This window comes from Engystomops pustulosus, chromosome 4 (assembly GCF_040894005.1).
Source record: "Engystomops pustulosus chromosome 4, aEngPut4.maternal, whole genome shotgun sequence".
Lineage (NCBI taxonomy): Eukaryota > Metazoa > Chordata > Amphibia > Anura > Leptodactylidae > Engystomops > Engystomops pustulosus.
In genome coordinates this window covers 190,947,372-190,974,507 of record NC_092414.1, presented here as the reverse complement: position 1 = coordinate 190,974,507, position 27,136 = coordinate 190,947,372, and the positions used below count along the sequence as shown (strand labels likewise).

The 27,136-nt window shown below is 43.4% G+C and overlaps 1 protein-coding gene across 1 annotated transcript; it reads left to right on the top strand.

Moving 5' to 3' along the window:
• Positions 1 to 17,789: 17,789 nt before the first annotated feature.
• PGAM2 (phosphoglycerate mutase 2) lies at positions 17,790 to 26,630 on the top strand. Its single transcript, XM_072149039.1, has 3 exons — positions 17,790 to 18,346; positions 22,904 to 23,084; positions 26,407 to 26,630. The coding sequence occupies exons 1-3, from the start codon at positions 17,936 to 17,938 to the stop codon at positions 26,574 to 26,576; spliced, it is 762 nt and encodes a 253-aa protein (XP_072005140.1). The 5' UTR covers positions 17,790 to 17,935; the 3' UTR covers positions 26,577 to 26,630.
• Positions 26,631 to 27,136: the final 506 nt, after the last annotated feature.

Here is a 27,136-nt window from a genome sequence, read left to right as displayed (position 1 = left end):
TAAATGAGGTATCACCGTAATCGTAGTGATCTATAGAATGAAAATATTATAGTATTTTTAGTGTATGGTGTACGACCCCCAAAATATACAAAAAAAAGAAACCCCAAATTGACAATTTTCTTTTCCTCCATACATTAAAGAGTTAATAAAATCTCATCGAAAAGCTATAGACCCACTTAAATGAAGTATTTGTAAAGTGCATCTCATGTCGCAAAAAATAAGCCCTTAAATGTCCAAATTGCCAAAAAAATAAAGATTGTATAGCCAATAAAAAGTGACAATGCATAATCTGCCCTGAATGGCGCAGCTCCCCCTCAATGCCCTGGCGTGTGCCCATACAGCAGGTTACCACCACATATGGGGTATTGTTATACGCGGGAGAGATGGGGGATCAAATTTTGAGGAGCGTTTTGGAATTTTATCCACTGAGAATTTGTACATTTTATGAAAAACACATTAATTTAGCCAAATAAAATGTAATTTCGAAATTGCATCCGATTTTGTTTTAACCCCTGTAAACCAATTAAAGGGTTAACAAACTTCATAAAAGTTGTTTTACGTACGTTGAGGGGTGTAGTTTCTATAATGGAGTAATTTATGGGGTTTTACTTTATTTAGGCCTCTCAAAGTGACTTGAAACCTGAACAGGTCCCTCAATAGCAGGATTTAGCTTTTTTTATGAAAATGTGAAAAATTGCACGTGACGTTCAATAGTATGACTCCTATTGGCAATCTACCAGAAGAGTGTGCCTTGTCGTAGCAACAGGCCTCAAACCCTGTTTGTGAAAGGTCACTGCGGGGGGCAGGAGGCTTGTTCGGTTTTGGGGTGTGTTGGGGCCCAGACACTTTTGCTGTATGGGGCCCCGAATTTCCTGATGGCTGCCCTGATTATTACATATACATTGTGAGAAGGGAAACCCCTTATTATTCAATGTTCAAGTCTGGCACGTTCTGAATTTGGTTGTTTTGGCACATGGATTTCTGAAAGCCCAATTTGGAGAGGTATCCTTGTTAAAAGGGTGATTTTTGGTCAGTCATATAGTGATTTTATATGACCTGCAGACCCTCAGACCTAGCTGCTGCGACTCATTGCCCCCCTCCCTTCTCAATAAAGCCCATGTCTTTCTTGTTGCTAGCAAGATACAATTTAGCTCAGATTATAGATTGAAAGCCTATTATGGTACTCTGAAAAAATATATAACAAAGTTTCTTGTAATAACATGTTCTAGTATATGTACAGGTCAGAAATTCGGGTTTGATGGGTTCGGAACCTGGGATTTGGACTGAACCTTGACCACAACTTTGGATTTTAACATCCAAAAATGCTGTAAAATGGGGCTATTAAGGGCTAGAGAGCTAAAAAATTGTGCAAATAATAGGGCAGTTGCTCTGCCCACAGTGGAATAGGCAAATGACTTGAAGGGGTAATCCCATTTGGGCAAATTTATTTACATTATAGGGAGACTCTGCAGTGACATTTTGACATTTTATCAATGAGGGGAGGCTGCTGGACATTTTATAAATGAGTAGTGGTTGCATTTCCCTCCCTAGGCTTATACTCCAGTCAATAAGTTTTCCCATTTTTCTTTTTTTTGTGGTATAATTACGCGCCTCGGCTTATACTTGGGTATGTACTGTATGTATATTTTGCCAAAGACAAGGGTGTTATAAAGGTCCCCTTTTCTGTAGCCCCTTCTTTTATAGACGGACAACAGAAAAAGAGGAGTAGCTACAGAGGGGGGCATCTGCAGGAAAGGGCCGTTTTAGACTGAGAGGTGCTGGAAGTGGCACATCATGGCAGGGAGCATGTGTCACTGACCTCTCTACCAAATCTGTGATCCATGGCTACCCCAATAGATTATTACCTCTAAGCCCAGTATATAACTCTTTGACCATTCGGGGGGGGAGGGTGATGGGGGGGGGGGCGTCTTTTTATAAATTGCAGCAGAGAGACGAGGTACACCCCTGCACCCAACGTGCCCAGGGTTGAGCACACAAAGGCATTTTTTTAAGCAATGTGCAGAGGATAAAACATGTGTCATTTGCACGCTGTGACACCTGTCCCTGAGCCAAGTGACAATCTGAGCAACACGTGCATGACCGGGCCCCTGGCGAACAAAACATGAGCTACAGTGGATGACAGACCAAGAAAAAGACATGGAAACATCTGTGGCTCCCTCTGCAGCCCCAAACAATGTAGAGAAAGTGAAGCTGGACCCATCTCACCCATGAGCCCTGCTCCTCAATGGGACAGTTGCTGGTCTTTGATAAAGTTACCATTACAAGCAGCATTAAAAATCTTATGGCGCTGTCTGTTCCAATCCCCCTGCAGCCACTGAACTTGATGTATCTTAACCCAATATGACTGTATCTCAGATTTTTTTATGGTAAACATGTGAGAAATACATAAAAAAGGGAATCTTAGGAAGGACTTTTCATACCCTACCTGAGGGGGCTACTGGTTTAATGGGATACAATTTGGTAACAGGCTCTCTTTTAGTTATCAATTAGAATGAACAAGTGCAACAACCCTGCCAACGCATAGGCAAGGTGGTAGTTGCAAATAGTGCCCTCTCCATGTCAGGATCTATCTGGTGAGCCTGCACAACTCCTGCAGAAGATAATGCAGGGAGAACTTAGTGTAATTGCAGCTGTAGATACTGCCCAGCAAGGCAACAATTAACTGGTGTATGTAATAAGCCAATGAAGTGTCTGTTATGCGAGTTGGAAGGTGATTGGAGAGGTGCTACCACATGACCAGGGGAGTGTATAAACCACTGCTGGGTGAGAGCACATGGTCTGTCTCAGCAGAGTCAAGAGAGAGTGAGCAGAACACCTTCAGTGCTACCACAGCCATTGATAACAGGAACTTCTTGTGCCTCAGGCCTACTGCCTGGCACATATAGCAAGTCTGGAAACTTAAGCCCAGAACTGCAGCTTCCACCACTTGGACTCAGTTCCATCTGAACCTCCCCAACCTGCATCTACCATCAGGCTGCGTGCACCTTTCCAGCTTAAAGAATCTGCTGTTATCCATTTCTGTCCGTTTCCTGCTGTTGAATAAAGAACCGTGAGTTGATTTGCACAATGTTGCCTCCGTCTGATGCCTGGATATGGCTGTCTACCACCATGGGATCTTCCATTCATTACCCAGGGACTCATACTACAGACACAAAGGGGTTGCCCCAGGGAGAACCAGAACATCAGTCTCTCCCTCCATATTTCTTGCACACACCACCCTGCTGGAAACCTGCCAGGCTGTAGGACAGCCCTCCGCTCCCCATACCAAGCACCGTGACACTAGCGTGCCCAAGGCTGCACTAGCCAGCCACTCCGGTATTCTGGGCCCCGGCTGCCTCCAGGCCCCAAGAAAAGACTTGGCCCCGGTGGGGGATGTTGCATATGTCATTCTTAGGCTGCGGTCACACGTTCCGCTAGAGTTGGGTTCATAATGCGACGCTAGCGCACAGGAGACGGGCCTCGGCCTGATACAATACAAGGCACCTGCGTCTGGTTATCGATCGCATGCGTCTCCCTAGAAAAGCATATGCGATCGGGCCGAGGTCCACCCCTTGTGCGTCAAGTTATGAACGCAACGCTAGTGAAACGTGTGACCTTAGTTCTAAACTTCACCACTTCTGAAGCTGGGGTTAGGGCTAAAGGGGCCATTCAGAGGAGCCACTTATTATTTTGGTTTTATCATAGAGGTTCCATTTCATGATTATAATATTGATAATATTAATATAATGATAGCTACACTTTAATGTTTTTTTATTAGGTTAGGGGAATAATCAGCTTTGTCCTATTGACTTAATTGGATGTCAATGGTATGAAAAACATAAAGCAGGGCCCTGTCCTCTTTTCGCTGACTCTTGGAGCATGAAAGACCGCGTTAACACGTTCACGTAAACGTGATGTTAACAAATGCATTAAAATTGTGTTAAGGCATGTGGTTTGTTAACCCCTTCACGCTCAGTGGCGGATATATCCGCCACGGAGCGCAGTGACTTAGCGCTCAGTGGCGGATATATCCGCCACGGCGCCTATGCCGGCTCGGCTCTGGATCAGAGCCGAACCGGCTTCGGGAAACACGGGGTGCCGGCTGTAACTAATAGCCGGCACCCCAGTGTAACACCCGCGGTCGGAGTGGGCTCCGATCGCAAGTGTGTAACCCGTTAAATGCCGCGGTCAGCACGACCGTGGCATCTAACATGCCTTTGGGGGTCTTTCCCCCACGATCGGCCCCCCTGAACCGTTTTCGGGGGACGCCGATCGCTGCTATGGAAGTGCTGGGGTCCGATCTGGTCCCCAGCACTGCCTGCAGGCACTGTGACGTCATCTTACTGGCATAGTGCCAGCCTATGCAAGTGCATAGGCTGACACTGATAATACCCTGCAATACATGATTATTGCAGAGTATTATCATGAACAAGCAATCAGATGATTGCTTGGTCATTTCCCATGGTGGAAAAAGTGAAAAAGTAAAAAAAAAAATGTTATTCAATAAAAAATAAAGTAATAAATCAATAAAAATGCCCATAAGCTCCATAACATATAAAGAGACATATAACCCCAAAAAAGTCTAAATCATAACAAAAACCCCACATATATAGTATCACCGCGTCCGTAACAACCCGTAGAATACAAGTAAATCATTATTGAACCCGTACGATGAACGCCGTTAAAAAAAACTATTGAAAACCCACCAAAAATTAACATTTTTACCTATTCAATCTTACAAAAAATGCCATCAAAAGTGATCAAAAAAACATATGTACTCAATAATGATACTGCTGCAAAGTACAGCATATCCCACAAAAAACAAGCCATCAACCAGCTCCCAAGTCAAAAAAGTAACAATGTTATGCCACTTGGAAGACGGCAATGCAAAAATGATAGTTTTTTTCCCACATTACGGTTTTATTTGACAAATTTAGTAAAATGTAAGAAAATATGTTCAAGTCTGGTGTCCCCGTAATCGTATCGTCCCATAGAATAAAGATAACATGATTATTAGGCTAAACGGTGAACACGAAAAAAAAAAAAGTAAAAAATCCAGTACAGAATTGATGCTTTTCTACTCATACCCTCAAAAACGAGTTCATAAATTTTCAACAATAGGTGATACCAACCCCAAAATGGCAACACTGGAAAAAGCATCTCATCCCGCAAAAAAAAATGCCATCAAATGGCCCCAATAACGAAAAAGCGAAAATTTATAGCCTACAAAAGGGACCAAAGAGGAAACTAAAATCCTGGCAGCTGCAGCGCCCTCCATCCATTCTGCGCCTCGCTGTGCACCCATAAAACAAGTAACGTCCACATGTGGGGGGTCTCTGCACTAGGGAGAAATTACAGAACAAATTGTATGGTGGGTTTTCTATTTATATCTTTTGGAAATGTGTAAATTTTAGGGCTAAATGAGCATATAACCGGAACAATTTGACCAATCTAAATTTCACCTCCATTTTGATTTAATTACTATGAAGATCTCAAGGGGTTAACAATCTTCCTAAAAGCTGTTTCTGATAGTTTGAGGGGTGCAGATTTGAAAATGGGTTGATCATATACGGGGGTTTTGATACTAAATATGTAACATTTCATTCAAAACTGTATTTATCCGCAAAAGAGTAAATTCTGAAAATACGGAAAATCGCTATTCGATTTGTAGGCCGCGAGACATCAAAATAAATTATCCAGACATTTCAAAAATTATGAAAATGTAAAGTAGACAAATGGGAAATGTTATTCAGCAACTTATTTAGGTGGTAAATCTATCTGCCTGAAAATGTAATGATTTTGAATTTTAAAAAAGTGAGATTTTTCAAAAAATTCATCATTTTTTCTTTTTTTGGAAAATAAACGCAAAACTTATCTGCCAAAATTTACCACTAAAATGAAACACAACATGTGGGGAAAAAACAATCTCAGAATCGTTTTGATAAGTAACAGTGTTCAAAAGTTATAACCATATAAAGTGACGCAAGTCAGAATCCAAAAAATGGGGCTGAGCCTTAAGCTGTAAAATGGCTGCGTCCTTAAGGGGTTAATGAACGTGTTAACATTGCATTAACAAATGTAAACAGTAATGTAATTAGCCAAATCACCTCTCTTCAGCTGTAGTAATGCGTTTCAAAACGCAATGAAAACGCAACCAAAACACGTGTGAACACGGCCTTAAAGAAACAAGACATCTGAAAAGTCAAAATAAAAAGGTATTATCATAATCCTATCAGTGAAATTGCAATCCAGCTGAAACTTTTACTTTTAAAGTGACACGACAATTGAGAGCCCTCAGAGGATCATGCATCTGAATACAGAGAACACTAGAGGGCGCTCTCAGCACATTAACTAGTCACTACTCCAGTAATATTCCACTAGTTATATACTACAGATCCATTATTATTATTGGGAGGTATTTTATCATAATTATCACTAATTGGTGTTGCTAGTGAGTTACATGTGTAGTTACTGATTTTCATTATTTTATAATCATGTGCGTAACCACTGACCTCTGAAATCCCTACGGTCCTCCAGAAGGCTCAGTCATTCCACAGCTTCAGTGGGGGGTCTGCTATACTAGTGTAATAAATTCCCACCACCCCCTACCAGGTGATAACCAGATAGCAGAGGAGGAGGATTTGGGTCTGGGTCTTGTGTTTGAAACTTGTTGGGGAAAAGTGTTGTTGAGGAACCTTTGTCTGGATAGCAAGCTGCGGCTCTTCCATAGGACGTGGCTGATGTGTAACCTGTTTGCTGTAATGGAATAAAATATTTCTCAGTACTTGTCTTCTCTGATCACGATGGCCTTTCGTGACAATCATTATTATCTATAGAGCAACATTAAATCCATGGAGCTGCGCAAACAGAAAGGGGTTCACTTACATTACATTAAGACAAGAACAAATGCAAGACTACAGTGATTGGGAGACAAGTGGTAGGAGGACCCTGTCTGTGAGGGCTCACAATCTGTATATGGGGAAGGGGATGGAGACATGAGGTGAGGGAGCAGAGCAGTTATAGTATGTTGTAGGAGATCCTGAACGGGTGGATTTTCCGGTTGAAGGTTTGGAATATGACACATTTTGGGTAGAGAGTTCCAAAGTATGGGAGATGCACAGGAGAAGTCCTGGATACGGTTGTGAGAAGAGCAGATGGTAATAGAAAGAATCTGAAGGTCCTGTGAGGAGCGGAGATGACAAGCGGGACGGTATTGTCTGATGGGGTCAGAGATGTATGGAGGGGACATGTTGTGGACGGCTTTGTAGGTTATGGTTAGTATTTTAAATAGAATTTGCCATATAATGTGTAATCAGTGGAGAGACTGGCAGAGAGGAGAGGCAGAGGAGAAGCGAGGAGACAGATGGATAAGCCGGGCAGCAGAGTTTAGGATGGATTGGAGGGTTGTTAGGGAGTTAGCTGGGAGACCACAGAGAAGAATGTTGCAGTAGTCCAAGATAGAGATGTAGATGTAGATTTTGTAGACTTTGGATTGAGGAAAGGTCGGATGTGAGAGATGTTCTTGGGATGGAGGCGGCAGGTTGTAGTAAGGGCCTGTATGGGAGGTTTACAGGGTACCTGTCAGCAGAAATATACCTAATAAACCACTACCAATATGTTGTCGAGCAGCTGCCTTGGAGTCATTTTTGACTCTGCCTTATCCTTTAAAGGGAACCCGTCATCAGAAACTGGCCTAATAAACTAATACAAGTATTAGCAGCTTTACACCTTAGAGATCATGTTTCTTTAATGGCCCAGTGTGGTGGCATCATGCAGAAAATCAACTTTGAAGTGAGTATGAATTTGTTGTACAAGGTCAAGGAGGTGGGGAGTTGAACAGTGAATTCAAGCTTCCTCTGTCTCAGAAATCCCCACTAATAATAATAATTCTTTATTTATATAGCGCACACAGATTACGCAGCACTGCACAAAGCATGTCAAATTGGTCCCTGTCCCCATGGGGCTCACAATCTAAACAACCTAACAGGATGTTTTAGAGTGTGGGAGGAAACCAGAGTACCCGGAGGAAACCCACGCAAACACGGAGAGAACATACAAACTCTTTGCAGATGTTGACCTGGGTGGGAATCGAACCCAGGACTCCAGCGCTGCAAGGCAGAAGTGCTACTCACTCAGCCATCATGCCCCACTCACTGTAACTGATGGTCCTGCACCCAGAGACATTGCTAATCAGATCTACTGAAGTTTGGTTCATGATGTAAGTCTCGGGAAGAGGTGTTCAGAGTTAGGGAGAGCTGAACTTCACTGTTAAACCCTCCACCTCCTCGACTTTATACTACCAATTTACATTTCACTTCAATGTTGATTTTCTGGGTGATGGAGCCATCCTGGACTATGAAAGAAACATCATCTGTAAGGTGTAAAGCTGCTAGTTAACATTCTGGTAGGAGTTTCTTAGGCCAGTTTCTGATGGCATATTCTTATCTTAAAAGATAAGGCAAGGTAAAGTCTCCAAGGCAGCAGACTTTAGGGATCACCGAGGGTGTGGAGCCAAGAATTGTGACGGCCAGGTCTGGTGGGAGGAATGTGTTTTGTCTATGTTAAGCTTTAGAAAACGGGAAGAGAAGAACGAGGATATGGAATTCTGGCTAGAAGAGAGGAGATATCTGAACCATAAATGTAGATCTGTGTGCCATCTGCATAGGGGTGGTGTTGGAAGCCATGGGACTTAATTAGATGTCCCAGGCCATAGGTGTAGAGAGTGAAGAGCAGGGGTCCCAGAACAGAACCTTGAGGGACACCAACAGAGATCAGGCAAGGTTAAGAGGTGGTGTGATAGACACTGCATGTCCGGTTGGAGAGGTATGAGGAGATCCAGGAGAGGGCCCGGTCATTGATACCAAGAGAACATAGCGACTGAAGAAGGAGAGAATGGTTGACAGTGTCAAAGGCAGAGGACAGATCAAGAAGGAGGAGAACAGAGGAGTGATTTTTTGCCTTAGCTGACAGTAGGTCATTAGAGACATAGGTCAAGGCAGTCTCAGTGGAGTGATTGGGCCGAAAACCAGATTGCAGTTGGACAAAAGGTAGGAAGATAGTTCTAGATGGACATGTTGTTCCAGGAGTTTTGAAGCAAATGGAAGTAGTGAAATAGTTATCGAGAAAAGTGGATTTATTATCTATCTATCTACAAATTGGAAAAAGTGAGCAGCACTCCAAAGGTAGAATTCAAAAGTTGGTGATCTTTATTGAGGCAAGTGGCAACGTTTCGGTGTTGGACACCTTTTTCAAGCCTCTATCTATCTATCTATCTATGTAGATCTATCCATCCTGGTCAAGTCTCGGCTCAATTGTTTCCAAAACTTTTTCAAACTTGGGAGCCTCCTAATGGATTCCCACTGTAAATATATGAAAATCCGGTCTCTAGTGCAGTTATTTATGGTTGTTATAGATTGCCCTATGTCCTTCTCTTTACTTGACGTACTATGCATAGAGCGCTTTGCTACAATTTCGGATGCTGCCTGGTGCCCCTCATGGTGCGTAGGTTTGTGCATTCTTGTTTTTATGACTTTTGGCAAACCTGAATAAAAATATTGTTAAAGAAAAAATAGGCAGCGCTCTAATATTCATAAATAGAAAATCACAGCGCTTGGTCTACCAAGCTTGTATTGTACAGCTGAAACACAGCTACATGAGGGGGATAAAGCACAGGGATTTTACTATTTATGAATATTGGAGCGCTGTCTTTTTTAAAAAAAAAAAAAATTAGAAGAATCTTTTTGGTTAGGGTTTTGTGTTTTATTTTTATTTTCTGTGCTGCTACTTTTTTACTATCTATCTAAGTATTTATGAATGTATGTACATACACTGCAACATACACACTTAGAGGACAATCTACATTGATGGATTTTTTTGCAAGGAGTACACCATGCCACTAAATCAGTGTTTTTCAAACTTACAAATCTATCAACATGAAAATTTTATTTGGCAAAAAATGTGATCTTCATAATAAGAGCAATGAAAGATTATAACAAAATTTTCTGAAAGTTACAACCAGTACCAATCAGTAGGAAGTACACAGGTCTTTTCTGGATCTGGACTGTGGCCATTTCTTTGTTTCAATTTTTTTTCTTTCAAGGAAATGCTTTACCCGTTTTGCTGTCTTTGAGGCAGCATTGTCCTGCATGAAAATTGCTGGATGATTGAATGAAAAATACAAGGAAGGAACCATGGGGCACATTTACTTACCCGTCCCTTGCGCGATCCCCGCTGTGCGTTGTCCGACGATCATGGACTCCAGCGCGATTCACTAAGATCTTACGCCCAATTTCCTGCATGTGTCTCTTCCCCGCTCAGGTCCGCCGGAGTTCACCATCTTCTTCCCGATGCATGTAAGTGCTTGGCTTGCGACACAAATTCAAATGTTAAATCCCGCGCTCAGTCCGAATCCGTCGGATTCGCCAAAATCGGATCAATCCCTTTTTAAATGCGGCGCAAAACGGTAATTTTTGGAATATCTGACGTTTGTGCGGTCTGCGGACCCTTAGTAAATGAGCCCCATTGGAGCATATTTACTTACCCGGTCCATTAGCGATCCAGTGGCGCATTCTCTGTGCTGGATTCGGGTCCGGCCGGGATTTATTAAGGCAGTTCCTCCGACGTCCACCAGGTGGCGCGGTTACTCTGAAGTTCCCTGGAACGCACTGGAATACACCGAGCCGGGCTGAGTGAAGGTAAGTGCAAGCTCCGTGGCACATTTTTTGTTTTAAATGCGGTTTTCGTTCGGACACGCCCCCCGATTTCCGCCGCGTGCATGCCAGCGCCAATGCGCCACAATCCGATCGCGTGCGCCAAAATCCCAGGGCAATTCAGGGGAAATCGGCGCAAATTGGAAATATTCGGGTTAATTGTCGGGAAAACGCGAATCGGGCCCTTAGTAAATGACCCCCATTGTCTTGTTGAAGAAGGTTCTGATACACACTTGCATTAACTCTGCCATTCTCTGCCAGCTGTATGACAGAAAACATTTCCTTCACCACTTTCACTAACTTCTTTACACACTTTAGTTTCAGTCTTTTCACAGTTTATCGCTAAACCTAATGTTTTCTCTCAGATCCAAATAAATTAAACTTGCTTCACTAAAATGAAATGCGGACTACTTCTCCTCTGTACACACAACATGCTCCTCTGCTATGGTGAGTCTTTCTGCTAAGGAAAGGTTTGCTCACTGTAGAGTGGGCTTTCAGTCTAAATGCTCGAAAATGTTGAGACACTGTATGAAAAGACAGATCCTTACCCTGTTCAGTGCTTAACTAAAGGCGATTCCAGCTGCAGTGGTGAAACGATTATCCATGGAGATTGTTTGCATTATCCTGTCCTCTCTTGCATTTGTTTTTAAAGGGTGACCATCCTTCTTGGGGAACTTGAATGGGGTTGTAAGGTAATCCAATATTCTCGAAATATAGTAACAGCCTGCAAAGCTGCAGCATGGGGGGCTCTGAAAACACCCAACAGAGACCTTCAGGTTCATTAGCAATGTCTATTAGGCTGCATTCACACTAAGGTATGGGAGGGCGCATATACAACAGCAAAATGGAGAGCACTGGAGGGTAAGTACTAAGTTAATTAATGAGTAATTTTTTTTTGTGCTGGGGGCAGTGTAAGGATGCTCCTGTTTCCCCTGCCTGGTAAAAGAAACGGGCCCCCAGGGGCCAGTACCACTGGTGACTCAGTGGTACTGGCAGCCATCACACTACCTCCGCTGTGAGCATATAGGTGATGTACTATTTTTGGATCATGAGCTGTACTCTACCTTCACCTTACCTTTTTCTTTCCTTCATTGATCATAAATTGTAGAGGTTGATTTTAGTCGTGATCCCTGCAACGAACCGCACGGGCACACAGAGCCGTATAGAAGAGGACCTGTCGAAGGGGGCGTCGGATGGTGGATACACTGTATTTTTTTTTTCTTGACTCGAGTATACGCCAAGGTTAGGTTTTTCAGCACATTTTTTTGTCCTGAAAAACTCAGCTTATACTCGAGTATATACGGTAAGTCTTATGAGGGGCTTGTACCGTGCAGTGAACCCTCTGAATTTACTATAATGTTGTCTTCTCTTTATGGTGGGTTTGGATATTGATCCTGGAGAGGGCCGGTCACTTATTTCGCTGCTGTGAAGGCTGTTCTCTTCTCCCATCTTCTACCACTATTATCTTCCGTGGGCATCCAGGTTCTTTTCATTGATGAGTTCACCAATGCTTTCTTTCTTTCCCAGGATTTACCAAACTGTAGGTTTTGCCACTAATTTTTTAAGAAATATTTTTTTTCTGTTTTTACAACTTAGGCTTGTTTCACCTGAATGGAGAGCTCCTCTTAATATGTTTTCTTCACAGCAAAATCTTCCAGATGCAAACTTTACCTTCAACTTCAGCCCTTTAATCTGCTTATTTTAGAATGGCATAATGAAGGAATTACCCACACTGGCCCATGGTACGGCCTTTTAGCCAATTGTCCAATTACTTTTGATCTCTTTAACCCCTTAACGACCTGGTCCTTTTTAGTTTTTTCACTTCCATTTTTCACTCACCACCTTCAAAAATCTATAACTGTGATGGCTTATTTTTTGCGTAACAAACTGCACTTCATAGTGACGGTATTTAATATTCCATGCCGTGTACTGGGAAGCAAGAAAAAAATTCTAAATGCAGTGAAATTGGTGAAAAAACGCATTTGCGACGGTTTCTTGTGAGCTTGGATTTTACAGCTTTCACTGTACGCCACAAATGACAGGTCTACTTTATTCTTTGGGTCGGTGCGATCATGGGGATAAAAAAATTGTATAGCTTTTATAATGTTTTCATACATTTAAAAAAATTGAAAACCTCCTGTACAAATTTTTTTTTTTTAATTTTGCCATCTTCTGGCGCTAATAACTTTTTCATACCTCGGTGTACAGAGCTGTGGGTGGTGTCATTTTTTGCGACTTTTGATGGAGTTTTCATTGCTATTTTTAGGACTGTGCCACCTTTTGATTACTTTTTATAGATTTTTTTATATTTTTCAAAATGGCAAAAAAGTGCCATTTTCGACTTAGGGTGCTATTTTCCGTTACGGGGTAAAACGCAGTGAAAAAGCGTTATTATATTTTGATAGATCGGGCATTTTCAGACGCGGCAATACCTGATGTGTTTATGATTTTTACTGTTTATTAATATTTATATCAGTTCTAGGGAAAGTGGGGTGATTTGAATTTTTAGGTTTTTTTATTATAATTTTTTTTAAACTTTTTTTTTTTATTTTTTACTTTTACTATTTTTCAGACTCCCTGGGGTACTTTAACCCTAGCTTGTCTGATTGATCCTATCATATACTGCCATACTGCAGTATGGCAGTATATGGGGATTTTATTCCTCATACATTACAATGTGCTGATAGCACATTGTAATGAATGGGTTAAAACGAGACAGCCTCGGGTCTTCGGAAGACCCGACGCTGTCATGGCGATGGATCGGCGTTACCCGATAACGTCACTGGGAGCGACGATCCGCTGCAAAATGGCGGCTCCATTAACATCGCATTAACACATGCATTTGTTAATGCAATATTAACATTCATGTTTCGTAAACGCAAGTGTTAACAGCTGTTTAATTAGGCAAATCTGTCTTCAGCTGATGCAATGCGTTTTTAAATGCATGCGTTAAATGCAACGTGTGACCGCACCCTAAACCATTCATATAATTTTAATGTGGATCCCCTTAAAATGAAAGCTGAAGGTTTGGACTTTTGTCAATTTCTATTATATACCTATAACTTCAATATGTTTCAGTTGGGAGTGTCCAAATTTGTTAGAGAATAAAATATTTATTTAGGGTTTACTTTATAAAAATCTATCTATGGGGTACAGGGTATCTATTGTTACTGATCAGTACTGTAGTCACTGGGAAAGATTTATCAGAAGGGTCTGAGGTAAAACAGTTCTAGTTGCCCATGACAACCAATAAGAGCTCAGCTTTCATTTTCCCACAGCTGTAAATAAAATTACAGCTGATCTCTGATTGGTTTACATGGGCAGCTAGAACAGTTTTACCTCAGAATCTTCTGATAAATCTCCCTCATTGACTTTCTATTTATCGTTCATATCCATTTGTGGCATTGTGGGTGTTATAAAAGTAGATGATATTTTTCATAGTAATAGTGTTGCAGTCACTTGTGGATCAATAAGCCTGGGGCTATACTATGATTTTAGCCATAAGTTGCTAAAAAAGTCGATCATTGCTGTATTTTGTTATGACTGAGAGTCACAATCTTAGAGACCCCGGGGCCATATTCAGTTACACTACTCACATAGAAACACAGTGATCTTTGGTCTTGCAACAGAACTTGCTCGCAGTAATATGTTATTTGTTATACTTAATGTCCCAAAGTCACCAATGCGACCTCATCGGAAGTCCCATTCCAAAACCTAGGGGTGTAATATAGAGTTGGCCTGGCCTCTATTCTTCAGGATTTCGGATTGTCTACGTGGGAATTCATACAATTATAAGGTCAGACGCTGATAATGGACAAGGAAGTCTGGCTATTAGGTCTCATTCAGTCCATAGATATTGAACAGGGTTTAGGTCAGGGCTCGGTGCTGCATTGAGATCACCCACACAAAACTCACATATGTCTATGTGGACCTTGCTTTGTACACATCGGGGCATATTTACTTACCCGTCCTGTTGCGTCCGCCGATCCAGGATGTCCGATGAGGATTCGGAGCTGCCGCGATTCACTTACAGTGTGCGGCTGAGGTCCGCCGGAGTTCACCATCTTCTTCCCGGTGTATGTGAGTGCTGACATTGCAACACAATTTGAATTTTAAATTCCGCGGTATTTCCGAATCAGTCGGGTTGTCTGACAGCCACTTCCCCCGATTTGTGTCGCATGAAAGTCGGGTTATTTCAGTACTTTATAAAATTCTATTTCACATTATCAGGAGGATGTGGTGAGTCTTGGGAGAGCAAATTTAGCAGCCTGTATTTCAGTCTCCTTTCCTTCACACTCATCCAACTCCCCCCCCCCCCCTCTCCTTGTCATGTGCATTGAACATGCAGGGGAGGGAGGAGAGGAAGAATGCATGAGGAGACTCACCACAGGTCAGGTAATGTGAGATAACGTTTTATAAAGTTTAAAAACTAGAGATATAATTTGGAATGCTAGAAAATGGCATTTTTAAAATCATCAGCAGCTAAAAATCCCATTCCTGGTCATCTATAAATTACACTAAATTGTTGCACCCCTGATTCCATGCTCTTCCCATTGAGGTGGTGGTAAGATGCAAAGCTCCATAAGGTACATGTTTTGTGCAATACCAGCCCTGTGTCTTAATATGCAACTGAAATCAGAAACTGGTTAAAAATATATGAGATACCAGAGTTCACCTTCTTCTTCCCGGTGCATGTAAATTCCACGGTTTGTCTGAATCAGTCCACACCCCCCGATTTGTGCCGCATGCAAGCCGGCGCCGATGCGACACAATCCGATCGTGTGCGCCAAAAACCCGGGGCAATTAAGGGGAAAACAGAAAAAACCTGCGAAACCCGACATAAAATGTGGCGTTTGGACCCTTAGTAAATTTGCCCTATTATGTCACATGTCACAGATTAAGAAATGTTATCCCAGGAGGAAAGATTACAGATATTAGCACCAAAGAACACAATGCATGCCCCAGCCCTCTGCTTCCATATAAACTGTATACATGAATGTGATCAGGTTGGATGTGTGAATCCAGGAAGCTGCTCATTCTGTAGTGCGAATAACAGCGGAATATCCTAAGGGAATATATACTCACAGCTGTCAGCTAGCATTTTAACTTGCTCAATCCTCTGTATACACTAGAGATAAGCAGCGCCAGAGGTGTCTGACAGCTGCTTATCTCTGTCACCCAGGGACATAACCTGTATAAATGCTGATACAAATGTATATGTTTAGGCTGGGGCAACAAGGCTTGTAATCACCCGGGATTATGGCGATATCCTTACAATCGACAAATCCTGTTCACATGTTGCATAATAGGACTGTGGAGCAAAATGATGTGCGCTTTATGTTTTTTAAATCCACAAGGTAATTGTGCAGTGCTCCTGCTACATGTGTCCTTAGCCTTCGGCCCATGCACATGAACATGAGATTGGTATGTGTGCTGGCCATTGCTTCAGCAGCTAGCACTCCATGGGCTCCTGCACAAGGCGGTGGATTCAGTAGTGGATTATAATAAAGGTAGTTTGGGCGGTAGCCCGGGGCCCAAGCCTGCTAGGGGGCCCATGGCCACGCAAACCACCCATCAAATTTTATACTCAGAAGGAATTTTCACCCATGAATATCTTGTACATTTGTTCCTTCTCTCAATACACATGTACACAAGAGCCATTTCTACACCTTCAATGGTCCCGAAACCACAGACTGAAAGCAGGCAGAAGGGACACGTCCTCCATTCCTCACCTCTGCCAATCAAGACAACTGATTATTACATTTCCTGCTGACCCAATTACAGCTGGGGATCTGGGTTCAAGTCCCAAGGTCAAGATCTGCAAAGAGTTTGTATTTTCTCTCTGTGTTTGTGTGGGTTTCCTCCGGGTCCTCCAGGTTCATCCCACACTCCAAAACATACTGGTAGGTTGATTAGATTGTGAGCCCCATTGGGGACAGGGATCCCCAATCTGTGGGCGCGATATAAATAAAGAATTCTTATTATTATTACAGTGACGGCTCCAGGTTTCAGTAGGCCCCTGTGCGACAGAGCCTCAGTGGGTCCCTTTGCAGTGAAATCACTTGGCAGCATTAAAAATTACAGAAACTAAAACAGACTCATGTTCCCTAAAATAAAGTATATCATACCAAACAGTCCCCTCATGGGTATTTTATATAAAGCCACCCTTATGGATTCACTAGATACAGCTCCGTCACCCCATGGATTCCTTATGTACAGCCTTATGTGGGCCCCACCAGCCCTGTTCCATTAAGTACCATGGGGGCACTGAAAATTGCTGAGCACAACGCTCAGGTATGTTTGTCTATCTCATAGGCAGTAAATGAGAGTGATATCTGTAAATGGGGATATCTGAGCGTTGTGAACACGGTCCCTAGCATTGGGCTTTTTTTTTCTTATAACACCATTCTGAGCTATGAGATATAAATCAGCTTCTTGGCTGAACAACCCCAGAAAAAAAATATGTATGTGCAGAATGGACATGCAAATATTTCATGTCAATCAAAAAAATCCCAATTTTTACAATTCTTTAACCATCCCACATGCCCAGAGCTGATACATAAAGAAGCTTTGTCAAGACATCCATGTAGCGAGTCTTGTATACAGTTAAGATACACTGCCTGAACTGATACATTGTAGCAAACTCTCAGTGTAATTAGTGCAGTGCTAATGTACTAAGGATTGCTGAGAGTAGGACTAGCTCTGTACAGGAGTTTTGTCCTTTTACTAAAAGCAAACTGTTTAATCTGTTAGTATTGGTCTACTTGGCCCCTGTACATTGCTATAAGATGGGGACATAGTATAGAGCAACGCACAATAATCAAAAGAAACAATCAGCAAGCAGCACAGAACTACTTCAACTTACAAAATATAGTACAACCCTTTCCATACCAGACATTCCCGTTGCGTAAAGGTATAAGTGACCTTTAGCTGATACCTCTGCAGTTGCCCTGTTAAAGGTCAGTACCAGCTGTCACTGTTGGGTGAGACTATTTTAAGCGTCTTCCTCCTCTCCTATTGGACACCTGTTAGTGTCTAGTGATTGGACACCATGAAAAGTAACGCTGTGTATATAAACGCCATGACCTGGGTGTGACTGTGGGGACATATCAGGGACCAGGACATTCTTCAGACTACTTCACAGCTTTGTTTCCCCACGTAGAAGAACATTCAGAGGCGATCTGCCTAAGACAACTTAGTGAAGGGTCAACTTTTTGATAGCCACCATGCCTCACCGTTTGGTAATTGTACGTCATGGCGAAAGCTCATGGAACCAGGAAAATCGATTCTGTGGTTGGTTTGACGCTGATCTCAGCGAGAAGGGAAGGGAGGAGGCTAAACGCGGAGCTCAAGCCATTAAAGAGGCCAAGATGGAGTTTGACATCTGCTACACATCTGTCCTGAAGAGGGCGGTGAAAACACTGTGGTATGTCTTGGAGGGCACAGACCAGATGTGGCTGCCAGTGCACCGTTCATGGAGGCTGAATGAGCGTCACTATGGAGGACTGACTGGACTCAACAAGGCAGAAACAGCTGAGAAGCATGGAGAGGAACAAGTGAAGATCTGGAGGAGGTCTTATGACATCCCTCCACCACCCATGGGAGAGGATCATCCATACTACAAGCTCATATCTAAGGTAAGAAACCATTGGGACTTCCATTAAAGGGTCGTTTGGGATGAGTGTTTTTTAAATTTATATGTATCCCAGGGAGCGTAAAAAATAGCAACCTCACTTTAATTACTTCTCTCTGGTGGTCCAGTGCCGTCATTGTTTGTATACAGAGGCTGTCAAAGTAATGCCTGGTGCATGGGGGACCAATGATCTCAATATTTGAGGGGGTCCCAGTGGTCAGACAATGAAAAAAGCGCCTGTCTTCATGAATCAGTTGCCCCCTGCACTGCTCCGATTGAGTGCAACAGGTTTTTTTGGTGCACTTTTAACATAGAGCAGTGATTTTCAACTTTTTTTGAGCCGCGGCACACTTTTTATACTTAGAAAATCCTGAGGCACACCACCAACCAAAATAGCACAAAATGACACTAAAACAGTCATAAAAGGCCTCCCTTTACTAATAAAAAGGCCCTAGCTGCCTCCCTTTACTAATAAAAAGCCCCTGCCGGCCTCCCTTTACTAATAAAATGCCCCTAGATGCCTCCCTTTACTAATAAAAAGGCCCTAGCTGCCTCCCTTTACTAATAAAAAGGCCCTAGCGGCCTCCCTTTACTAATAAAAAGCCCCTAGCTGCCTCCCTTTACTAATAAAAAGCCCCTAGCTGCCTCCCTTTACTAATAAAAAGGCCCTAGCTGCCTCCCTTTACTAATTAAAAGATCCTAGATGTCTCCCTTTACAAATTAAGAGCCCATAGCGGCCTCCCTTTACAAATTAAGAGCCCGTAGCGGCCTCCCTTTACAAATTAGGAGCCCGTAGCTGCCTCTCTTTACTAGTTAAAAGGCCCTAGAGCCCCCCCTTTACTAATTAAAAGGCCCTAGAGCCCCCCCTTTACTAATTAAAAGGCCCTAGAGCCCCCCCTTTGCTAATTAAAAGGCCCTAGAGACCCCCCTTTACTAATTAAAAGGCCCTAGAGGCCCCCCTTTACTAATTAAAAGGCCCTAGAGGCCCCCCTTTACTAATTAAAAGGCCCTAGAGGCCTCCCTTACTAATTAAAAGGCCCTAAAGGCCTCCCTTAACAAATAAAAAGCCTCAGCCTCCCTTTACTAATAAAAAAAAGACCCTAGCTGCCTTCCCTATACAAATAATAACCCTATATACTTACCCTTGATGTCTTCTTCCGCGTACCTTCACTCCTAATGGCGATCCGCTCACCTTCTGTAGCTCCTGCACCGCGCGCCTCTGGTCACGTGACTTACGCGACCTGACGTCACGTCGCGTCAGTCACGTGACATGGGCCGCGCGGTGCAGGAGCTACAGAAGATGGGCGGATCGCCGACGCGGGGCTTGGAGGTAAGTATGGGGCAGAAATACAGGGGCGCGGCGGCAGCTCGACACCGGGGCAGCTTAGTTCGGGGAACTTTGCCCCGGCACACAGGTTGAAAATCACTGACATAGAGCATGCAACAGGACTCTGCATGATAAATGTGGCGCACAGAAACGCCGCTTTCAGTGCAGAATTTTGTGGCGCGGCATCAATATACCCAACGTGACACCCAAATATACTCAACGCAACACAAAATTCTGCACTGAAAGGGGCATTCCTGTGTTTTGTGGACACTTTATAAATACATGTGCAAGCTGTTTGCAATAAAAAGAACGTGCAAAGTCAGGCAAAAAACTGGTGCAGGAGCTTTAATATATGTGGGTCATTGGGTTTTTTTAAATTCTGCCCAAAAAATGGGGGCCCCAGTAATTGCAGCAGGTATTTCGCCTTTTTTAGGGTACGAATAGATAGAGACAATGATATACCTGGGCCATAGGGGATGGAACCTTTCAGGGTGTGGTCACACCTAACAATAAATAGCTGTGCGTTTACATGCCCAGCACTAACGCATTGGGACTTGCCTTGGCCCAATCTCATTTGTGTTTCCAGTGAAATGCATGGGATTGCCCCCATGCTGCAGTAGGTGTGACCACTACACACCCTATCACACCTAGCAGTGGGCATGACCACTCCACACCCTATCACACCTAGCATTGGGCATGACCACTCCACACTCTATCACACCTAGCAGTGGGTGTTACCACACCACACCCTATCACAGCTAGCAGTAGGTGTGACCACTCCACACCATTGAGGAAAGGAAGAAATTTGTCCTATGGGGACATTATCACCCATTTGTCACATAAAATTTAACTTTTATTTCTAATTTTTAAAAAGATGGATCAAGGATCATTCAACTATGAGTGAAGTTTAAAACTATCAGACAGTGGTGCGCAGCGAATTGGACATCAGGAATACAAGGCATATAGGGCAAATAGTAGTAGGTCCCATCAGGTGTTGGTCTCTGTGTGAGCTGTCCGGACCATCAGTTTTCTTCCTAGCTGAGTAGCCTTACTAAGGTGTAGCCCCTTAAAGGAAACCTACCATTTCAAATGGTAGGTTTAAGCTGTAAACACCGAGCACCAGCTCAGGGTGAGCTGGTGCCGGTGCTTAGTTTCGTTAGTGTTAAAACCGCGGTATCGCGGTTTTAACACTTTTTAAACTTTATAGCATAAACTGCTTCGGCGCTGCGTAGGAAATGCCGCAGGTGTTGCGCGCGCACGGTCGCGCGCAGCGCCGAAGCGGCTTCTGCTATAAAGTTTAAAAAGTGTTAAAACCGCGATACCGCGGTTTTAACACTAACGAAACTAAGCACCGGCACCAGCTCACCCTGAGCTGGTGCTCGGTGTTTACAGCTTAAACCTACCATTTGAAATGGTAGGTTTCCTTTAAGCCTCCTATTTGTCAACTACGATACAGCACATTCAGAGACCAACATCATTTCTATTATACAGCCTCCGCAATCTAAAGGGAGGAGGGGAAGGGGGAGTAAGGGAGGATTCCTATATATTGCCCTATAGTTAGTCTCCAGTCATTCCATCACACATACAATTTGTATTAGCGCTGAATTGCGGATCGCTTTGGCACACTGCTGAATCTAAAATTATGAAGTGCAAGCTAGCCCCCCCCGGACATGTTTCGCCACAGAACGTGGCATCCTCAGGGGTACCGGGGCTATAATGCGGCACACCAAACACGCCGGCGCATGCCCACGTAAGCAGTGCTCCGCTCCAATACATACGTATGCCCATATGGGACCACACTGTCATGCGCATATGCGAGAACCTTATATGCATGCTAAGTGTGACAACAACCAATAGGCCACTCCTTCTTTGAACAGCTGAGAAGCGGTAGAGCTGGGAGTCCTAAGGATAAGTCATCATTATTAAAATCCTAGAAAAAAATCATAGACAAAAATTTGTTAAGAATCTGCATAATGGCTGTACATAAGGAATTTAGAAGGGTGAGGGGGCTGTTTCTAATGAATCCATAGGGAGTGATGGGGCTTTATGCTGCATAAAATAAATATAAAGGGGCTGTACAGTATATAAAATAACCATATTTAAGGGAACAGGAGACGGTTTTAGTTTCCGAATTTTTAATGCAAAGGGGCCCACAGAGTCACCCAGGGGCCTACTGAACCTGGATCCGACCCTGGGCTTAGGTGACATGAAGGTGAAATATATTACATGGTGATTTACCTATGAAGAATGGGGAGAATTTACCAAAAAAGTATGACATTTGAACAAATCATATCAGGTGCAGACATTTTCAAAATGGATTTGGATGGATGAATTGTGAATTTTAAATGTACATTCGGCTTCTTTCAATGTGATGGGTAAAAATGGTCAAATCTGTAACAAATCCCCAAGTACAAATGTAACGCTAGTGCCCGGTACCATGTGATTGGTAACCAGCACCCGGTGTCTTGAATTATTTAACACAACACATTGGGTGCTGGTTACCAATCGCATGCATTTCACTGGAGACTCAGGTGTGATTGGACTGAGGCCTGATCCACAAATGCCACCTAGCACCATGTGTGAATGTGCCCTCAGACCTCTTGCCCACAAGGGAGTGCAGTCAGTGAAAATTGCGCTGTGCGCTCAAGCGTTCTCCTGACCCGAACCTCTGATCACTGGAATGAATTGACATTTCTGTAGTTAAAGGAAACCTACCACTTCTGAAGGTAGGTATGAGATGTAAACACCGGGCACCAGCTACCTCGGGGCTGTAAATCAAAATGTGTTTAAACCGCGATATAGCTGAGCTGGTGCCCGGTGTTTACATCAGAAGTGGTAGGTTTCCTTTAAAGGTTTGGTTCTGGAGATCTCCTCAGCACACGGATCCTATGGGCATCAAGGAACTGAGGGGTTGTCCAGCCACATCAAATTTTCCCCTATCCCAAAGTTTAAGGGATAACTTGCTGATTGGTGGTGGGGTCCGCGCGGATCACGAGAACCAGGGTCATTTGTACCCCCAAACGAACAGAGTAGCAGCCTTATTCATCTCTAGATGCTATGGACAGTACATTTTAAACAGCGAATAGAGCGCCATTCATTTGTGGTACAATGGATGCCATTCACACGATCTATGTGGGTAACATCACTGGGACCTCCACCCATCATCATCTGCATGTGTGTATATCACCATCATATTGATTATAATCATTCACGTTGCATTTTATCATTTTACAGGATCGCCGCTACGCATCCCTGGCAGCATCTGAGCTGCCTTCATGTGAGAGCCTGAAGGACACTATTGCCCGGGCACTTCCTTACTGGAATGATGTCATTGCCCCACAGATCCTTGCTGGCAAGAGGGTGCTAATTGCTGCCCATGGCAACAGCTTGAGGGGTATTGTCAAACATCTGGAAGGTGAGCGCCTGGACTGTCCTTACACATCGTGCCAGCATGCTTTATATATATCAGCCCTGTTTAGCTTGTGTTCAGTAGCTGTTATTCATGCACAACGGTAAGATTCTCCAGTAAATTACAAATATTCCTAAAATTACTGAACATAGGGCTCCTGACATACCCACTTAGTACTCATGTACCCCAATGCACCCATGCTGTGTCCCGATTGCACCCTTCAAAAACACTGGAAATGCTTAGATATGCCTGATCAGCCAATCAATGGGCAGCGTGATGTCCCGTCTCAGCACCTCATTCATATTCTCCCAGGGCAGTGGGGACCTGGCGGCAGGGGATCAGAGAGAAGTAACATTTTGTTATGTCAGATGCCCCATGTTCAGCCATTATAAGAATCTTTCTGTTCCCCTGGAACATCCTTTTAAGAACTATAAATGTATCAATTAATATATATATTTACTGTATATTATTCCAAACATACTCATCAGTGAATAGATAAAGAAGACTGAAATTCAAAGGGATTTCCCAGGCTTTAGTCATGATCCTATTTTAAAGACGAGATTCCAAGCTTAAAATGACACCAGAACTGCTGTTTTCCAGGCTAAAATGATTGATAAGATATGAATAGAATAAGTCAGAGTGGTGAGGTCCAACTGAGCACCCCCCAGCACAGATAAGCTGTTCTCAGCAGCTGATAAAAAGAAAACTGAGCTGAAATGGAAGCGGTTTCTTTATGGTCCATTCTGCTGAGAACAGCTGAGGGGTGTTAGACCTCTAGAAATGTATGAAACTTCAACAACTGTGCCCACCAAAAATAACTAAGAGCAATGGTGGACTCAAGCCAGGTAATTTGCAACATTTTCAGGGTAGGTCATACAGAGTAAGGTCAGTCCCCTCTCAAATGTCACCTTCAGTCTTTGGCTTGTTGTTACTTCACTCACACCTGTCCCCCTTTTCATCTGGTGGGTGCAGTTACTCTGACCTTTTCCAGTTGACCTTACAGTGACATTTTCTAAATTGACCTTACGACCTTCCTGCTGCTGGGGTTAGCAAGACACATCTAATATTTTACCCTATAGGGCCGCCCTTTATATTCTGCATCATTATGTCCTGAACAATCAAAGCATCATATAGTATTACTTATTACTTCATCACCAAAATTCACTCTCCGCAAGACCTCTATATAACCTTTCCCCTTCCCCAAAAATGTCTATGGTCTCTGCTGTTACTATTTCTGATGCAGTGTAGGAGCCATACATAAATATCTGCAGCTGCCGCAGCTCCTTCTGCCTCTCCTGGCGCCACCTTGTGGTGTGTAGTGGTAATAGTCTGTGAGATGATACAACATAGGAACGGATTTATTCCTCCTGAATTATCTGAGATCCAATATTTGAAGGTCCTGGCTCTTTATAATTCTGCAGATGGGCCTGGGTTGGCGCAGACTATAGCTACAGCCTGTGCCAGACATAAGTTATATAGTAAATCTGACCTGCTATGATCCCTGCTCACTTTTTTAAGGAGTCACAAACAGTGTGCAAAATTCCAAAAAGTCACATATTATGAATATTATACAATAAATAGTGAATCTTTCAGCACTTTTGACTATGAAAAGCTGCAGATAGCTATAATCCCTGTGTAGCAGGACCGTGAAAAATGCATTCATCTTCCTGGATTGCAGCTGGATTTAGAGCACACTGGTGTGTGAGATCTCTTCAATGTACTGATCTCTTCAATCATACCCATAGTATGAATATTCTACAGTAGAAAGTGAACCTGTCAGCACTTTCCACCATGCAAAGCTGCAGACAGCTATAATCCCTCGGTGGTGTTAGTAGCAGGACTGTGAAAAATGCATTCATCTTCCTGGATTGCAGCTGGAATTGGAGCACTCTGGTGTGTGAGATCTCTTCAATCTACTGCGGCACAGTCCCTCCCCCTGTTGTAGAAGCTTCGGTTTGAAAACTACAGCACTGTTCTGTGTTCAGTGAAGACATCTCACACACACACCAGTGCACCAAGTCCTGCTACAATCCTGGAATATAAATTCATTCTTCAAAGTCCTGCTGCTAACAACACACACAAAGGTATGATTTCACAGATCTCCAGGGCCAATACCAAACATTGTATGCCACTATGTATGGTGAAAACTGCTCAAGCTTTGGTCTTATATACAGATTAATCTTTGATTTTAACATTAGTAAAATATGAATTAAAGTTGAGAAGAGCACCTGGGATATAAATGCTTATATTAATTTATGTAATAAGTTTATTGTGGACTTGTGCTCAAGAATTTGTTAAATAGTACACAATCGAAATTTTTTTGCATCCGATATTGTAAAGTCGGTGCCAGACTAAACCATAACTGTTACAAGTAGTCAAATATAACCAGACGCAAACACACTTCTGTACACACCGTGTGTGGGCAGGGTCATCAGGACTGTTACTGTCAATCACTGTGTGTGGCCGGGGTCATCAGGACTGTTACTGTCAATCACTGTGTGTGGGCGGGGTCATCAGGACTGTTACTGTCAATCACTGTGTGTGGGCGGGGTCATCAGGATTGTTACTGTCAATCACAGTGTGTTGGCGGGATCATCAGGACTGTTACTGTTAAACACTGTGTGTAGGCGGGGTCATCAGGAATGTTACTGTCAATCACAGTGTGAAGGAGGGCTTATCAGGATTGTTACTGTCAGTCACTGTTTGTGGGCGGAGTCATTAGGACTGTTACTGTCCATCATTGTCTGTGGGCGGGGTCACCAGGACTCTTACTATCTCTTACTTGCTGATTGGTCGGGTCATCAGTGATGGGTCCCCCACAGATCACAAGAACGGGGGATCCAATGTATCCCAGTGGGACCCCTTGTTACTCCCCGAGATGAGCGGAGAAGCAGGACGGGCATGTCCAGTCTGCCCCATTCATCTCTATGGGCGGATCGGTGCTCGGCAATCTCTGTCAGCTCCATAGATATTGGGTCCGACTGGGATACATTGGACCCCCCCCCCCCCCGTTATTGTGATCTGTGGGGGTCCCGTCACTGAGACCTCTACTGATCAGCAAGTTAGGCCTTATCCTGCAGATAGCGCCTAACTTGTTTTGTGGGGAAACCCCTTTAAGAACCCTGTCAGGGTTTACTTTGCATTTTCCACAGGAATGATATAAACCCATATATATCTCAGAGCTCAGCCTCTCTCCCTCTATACCCGGCTCTCAGAGCATCAGAAATCTCCATTTCTCTCAGTCTTTTGCATTGTAGGGGTCATGACAGTCCATACTCATCAGCCCCTCCATTATCTGACACGTTTGCCTTTCTTCTCCTTGATGCAGGTATGTCTGACGCGGCCATCATGGAGCTGAACCTCCCCACCGGAATCCCTATCGTCTATGAGCTTGATGACAATTTGAAGCCACTTAAGCCCATGTCCTTCCTGGGAGATGAGGAGACTGTGAGGAAGGCAATGGAAGCCGTGGCTGCTCAGGGCAAGGCCAAGAAGTAAAGGCACTTAGATAAAGAAAAGTGGACTATTAGAATAAAACCTTCTCTCAGCGTCCCTGCTTTTAGCATTTTCTCATCATTATACAAATTCTCTCCTTTTTTTATTCCGATGTTAATGCCTCCTTAATCAGTCCATTTTATGTTGATTTCTCTCTCAATGCTGTGAATACTGGAAGCCCAAACTGCACAGACTTGGTTATAGGCTACATTCACACGGCCATATGGGGGACATAATGGGCAATGACGGCAATGGGCGCACGTAAGGTGCCGACATGTCCAATCTTTCCCCGTAATATGGCGCCGCGTGCCATATATATCGCCACGGAGAGGGGCGGGGGTGAGCAGCGCTCCTCCTCTCCCGGGCACCGTGCTACTATGTACAGAGGGCACATCGTCGTGTGAATGTAGCCACAGTCGGCTGAACACAGAAGGTGTTCCAACATGCTGAATTTCAAATACCTAATACTTAGGAAAGATAAGCCACCACCAGAGAGGTCTGGTATAGACTTACTCCTCTGATCCCATTTAACTGGATGAAGCGAGGGCTCTCATATAACCCAT

Excerpts from the sequence above, each read along its gene's own strand:
- PGAM2 (XM_072149039.1), top strand. The coding sequence starts at position 17,936 with ATGCCTCACCGTTTGGTAATTGTACGTCATGGCGAAAGCTCATGGAAC. Across the intron at positions 18,347-22,903 it reads ACTACAAGCTCATATCTAAG|GATCGCCGCTACGCATCCCT; the intron begins GTAAGAAACCAT and ends ATCATTTTACAG. Across the intron at positions 23,085-26,406 it reads TATTGTCAAACATCTGGAAG|GTATGTCTGACGCGGCCATC; the intron begins GTGAGCGCCTGG and ends TCCTTGATGCAG.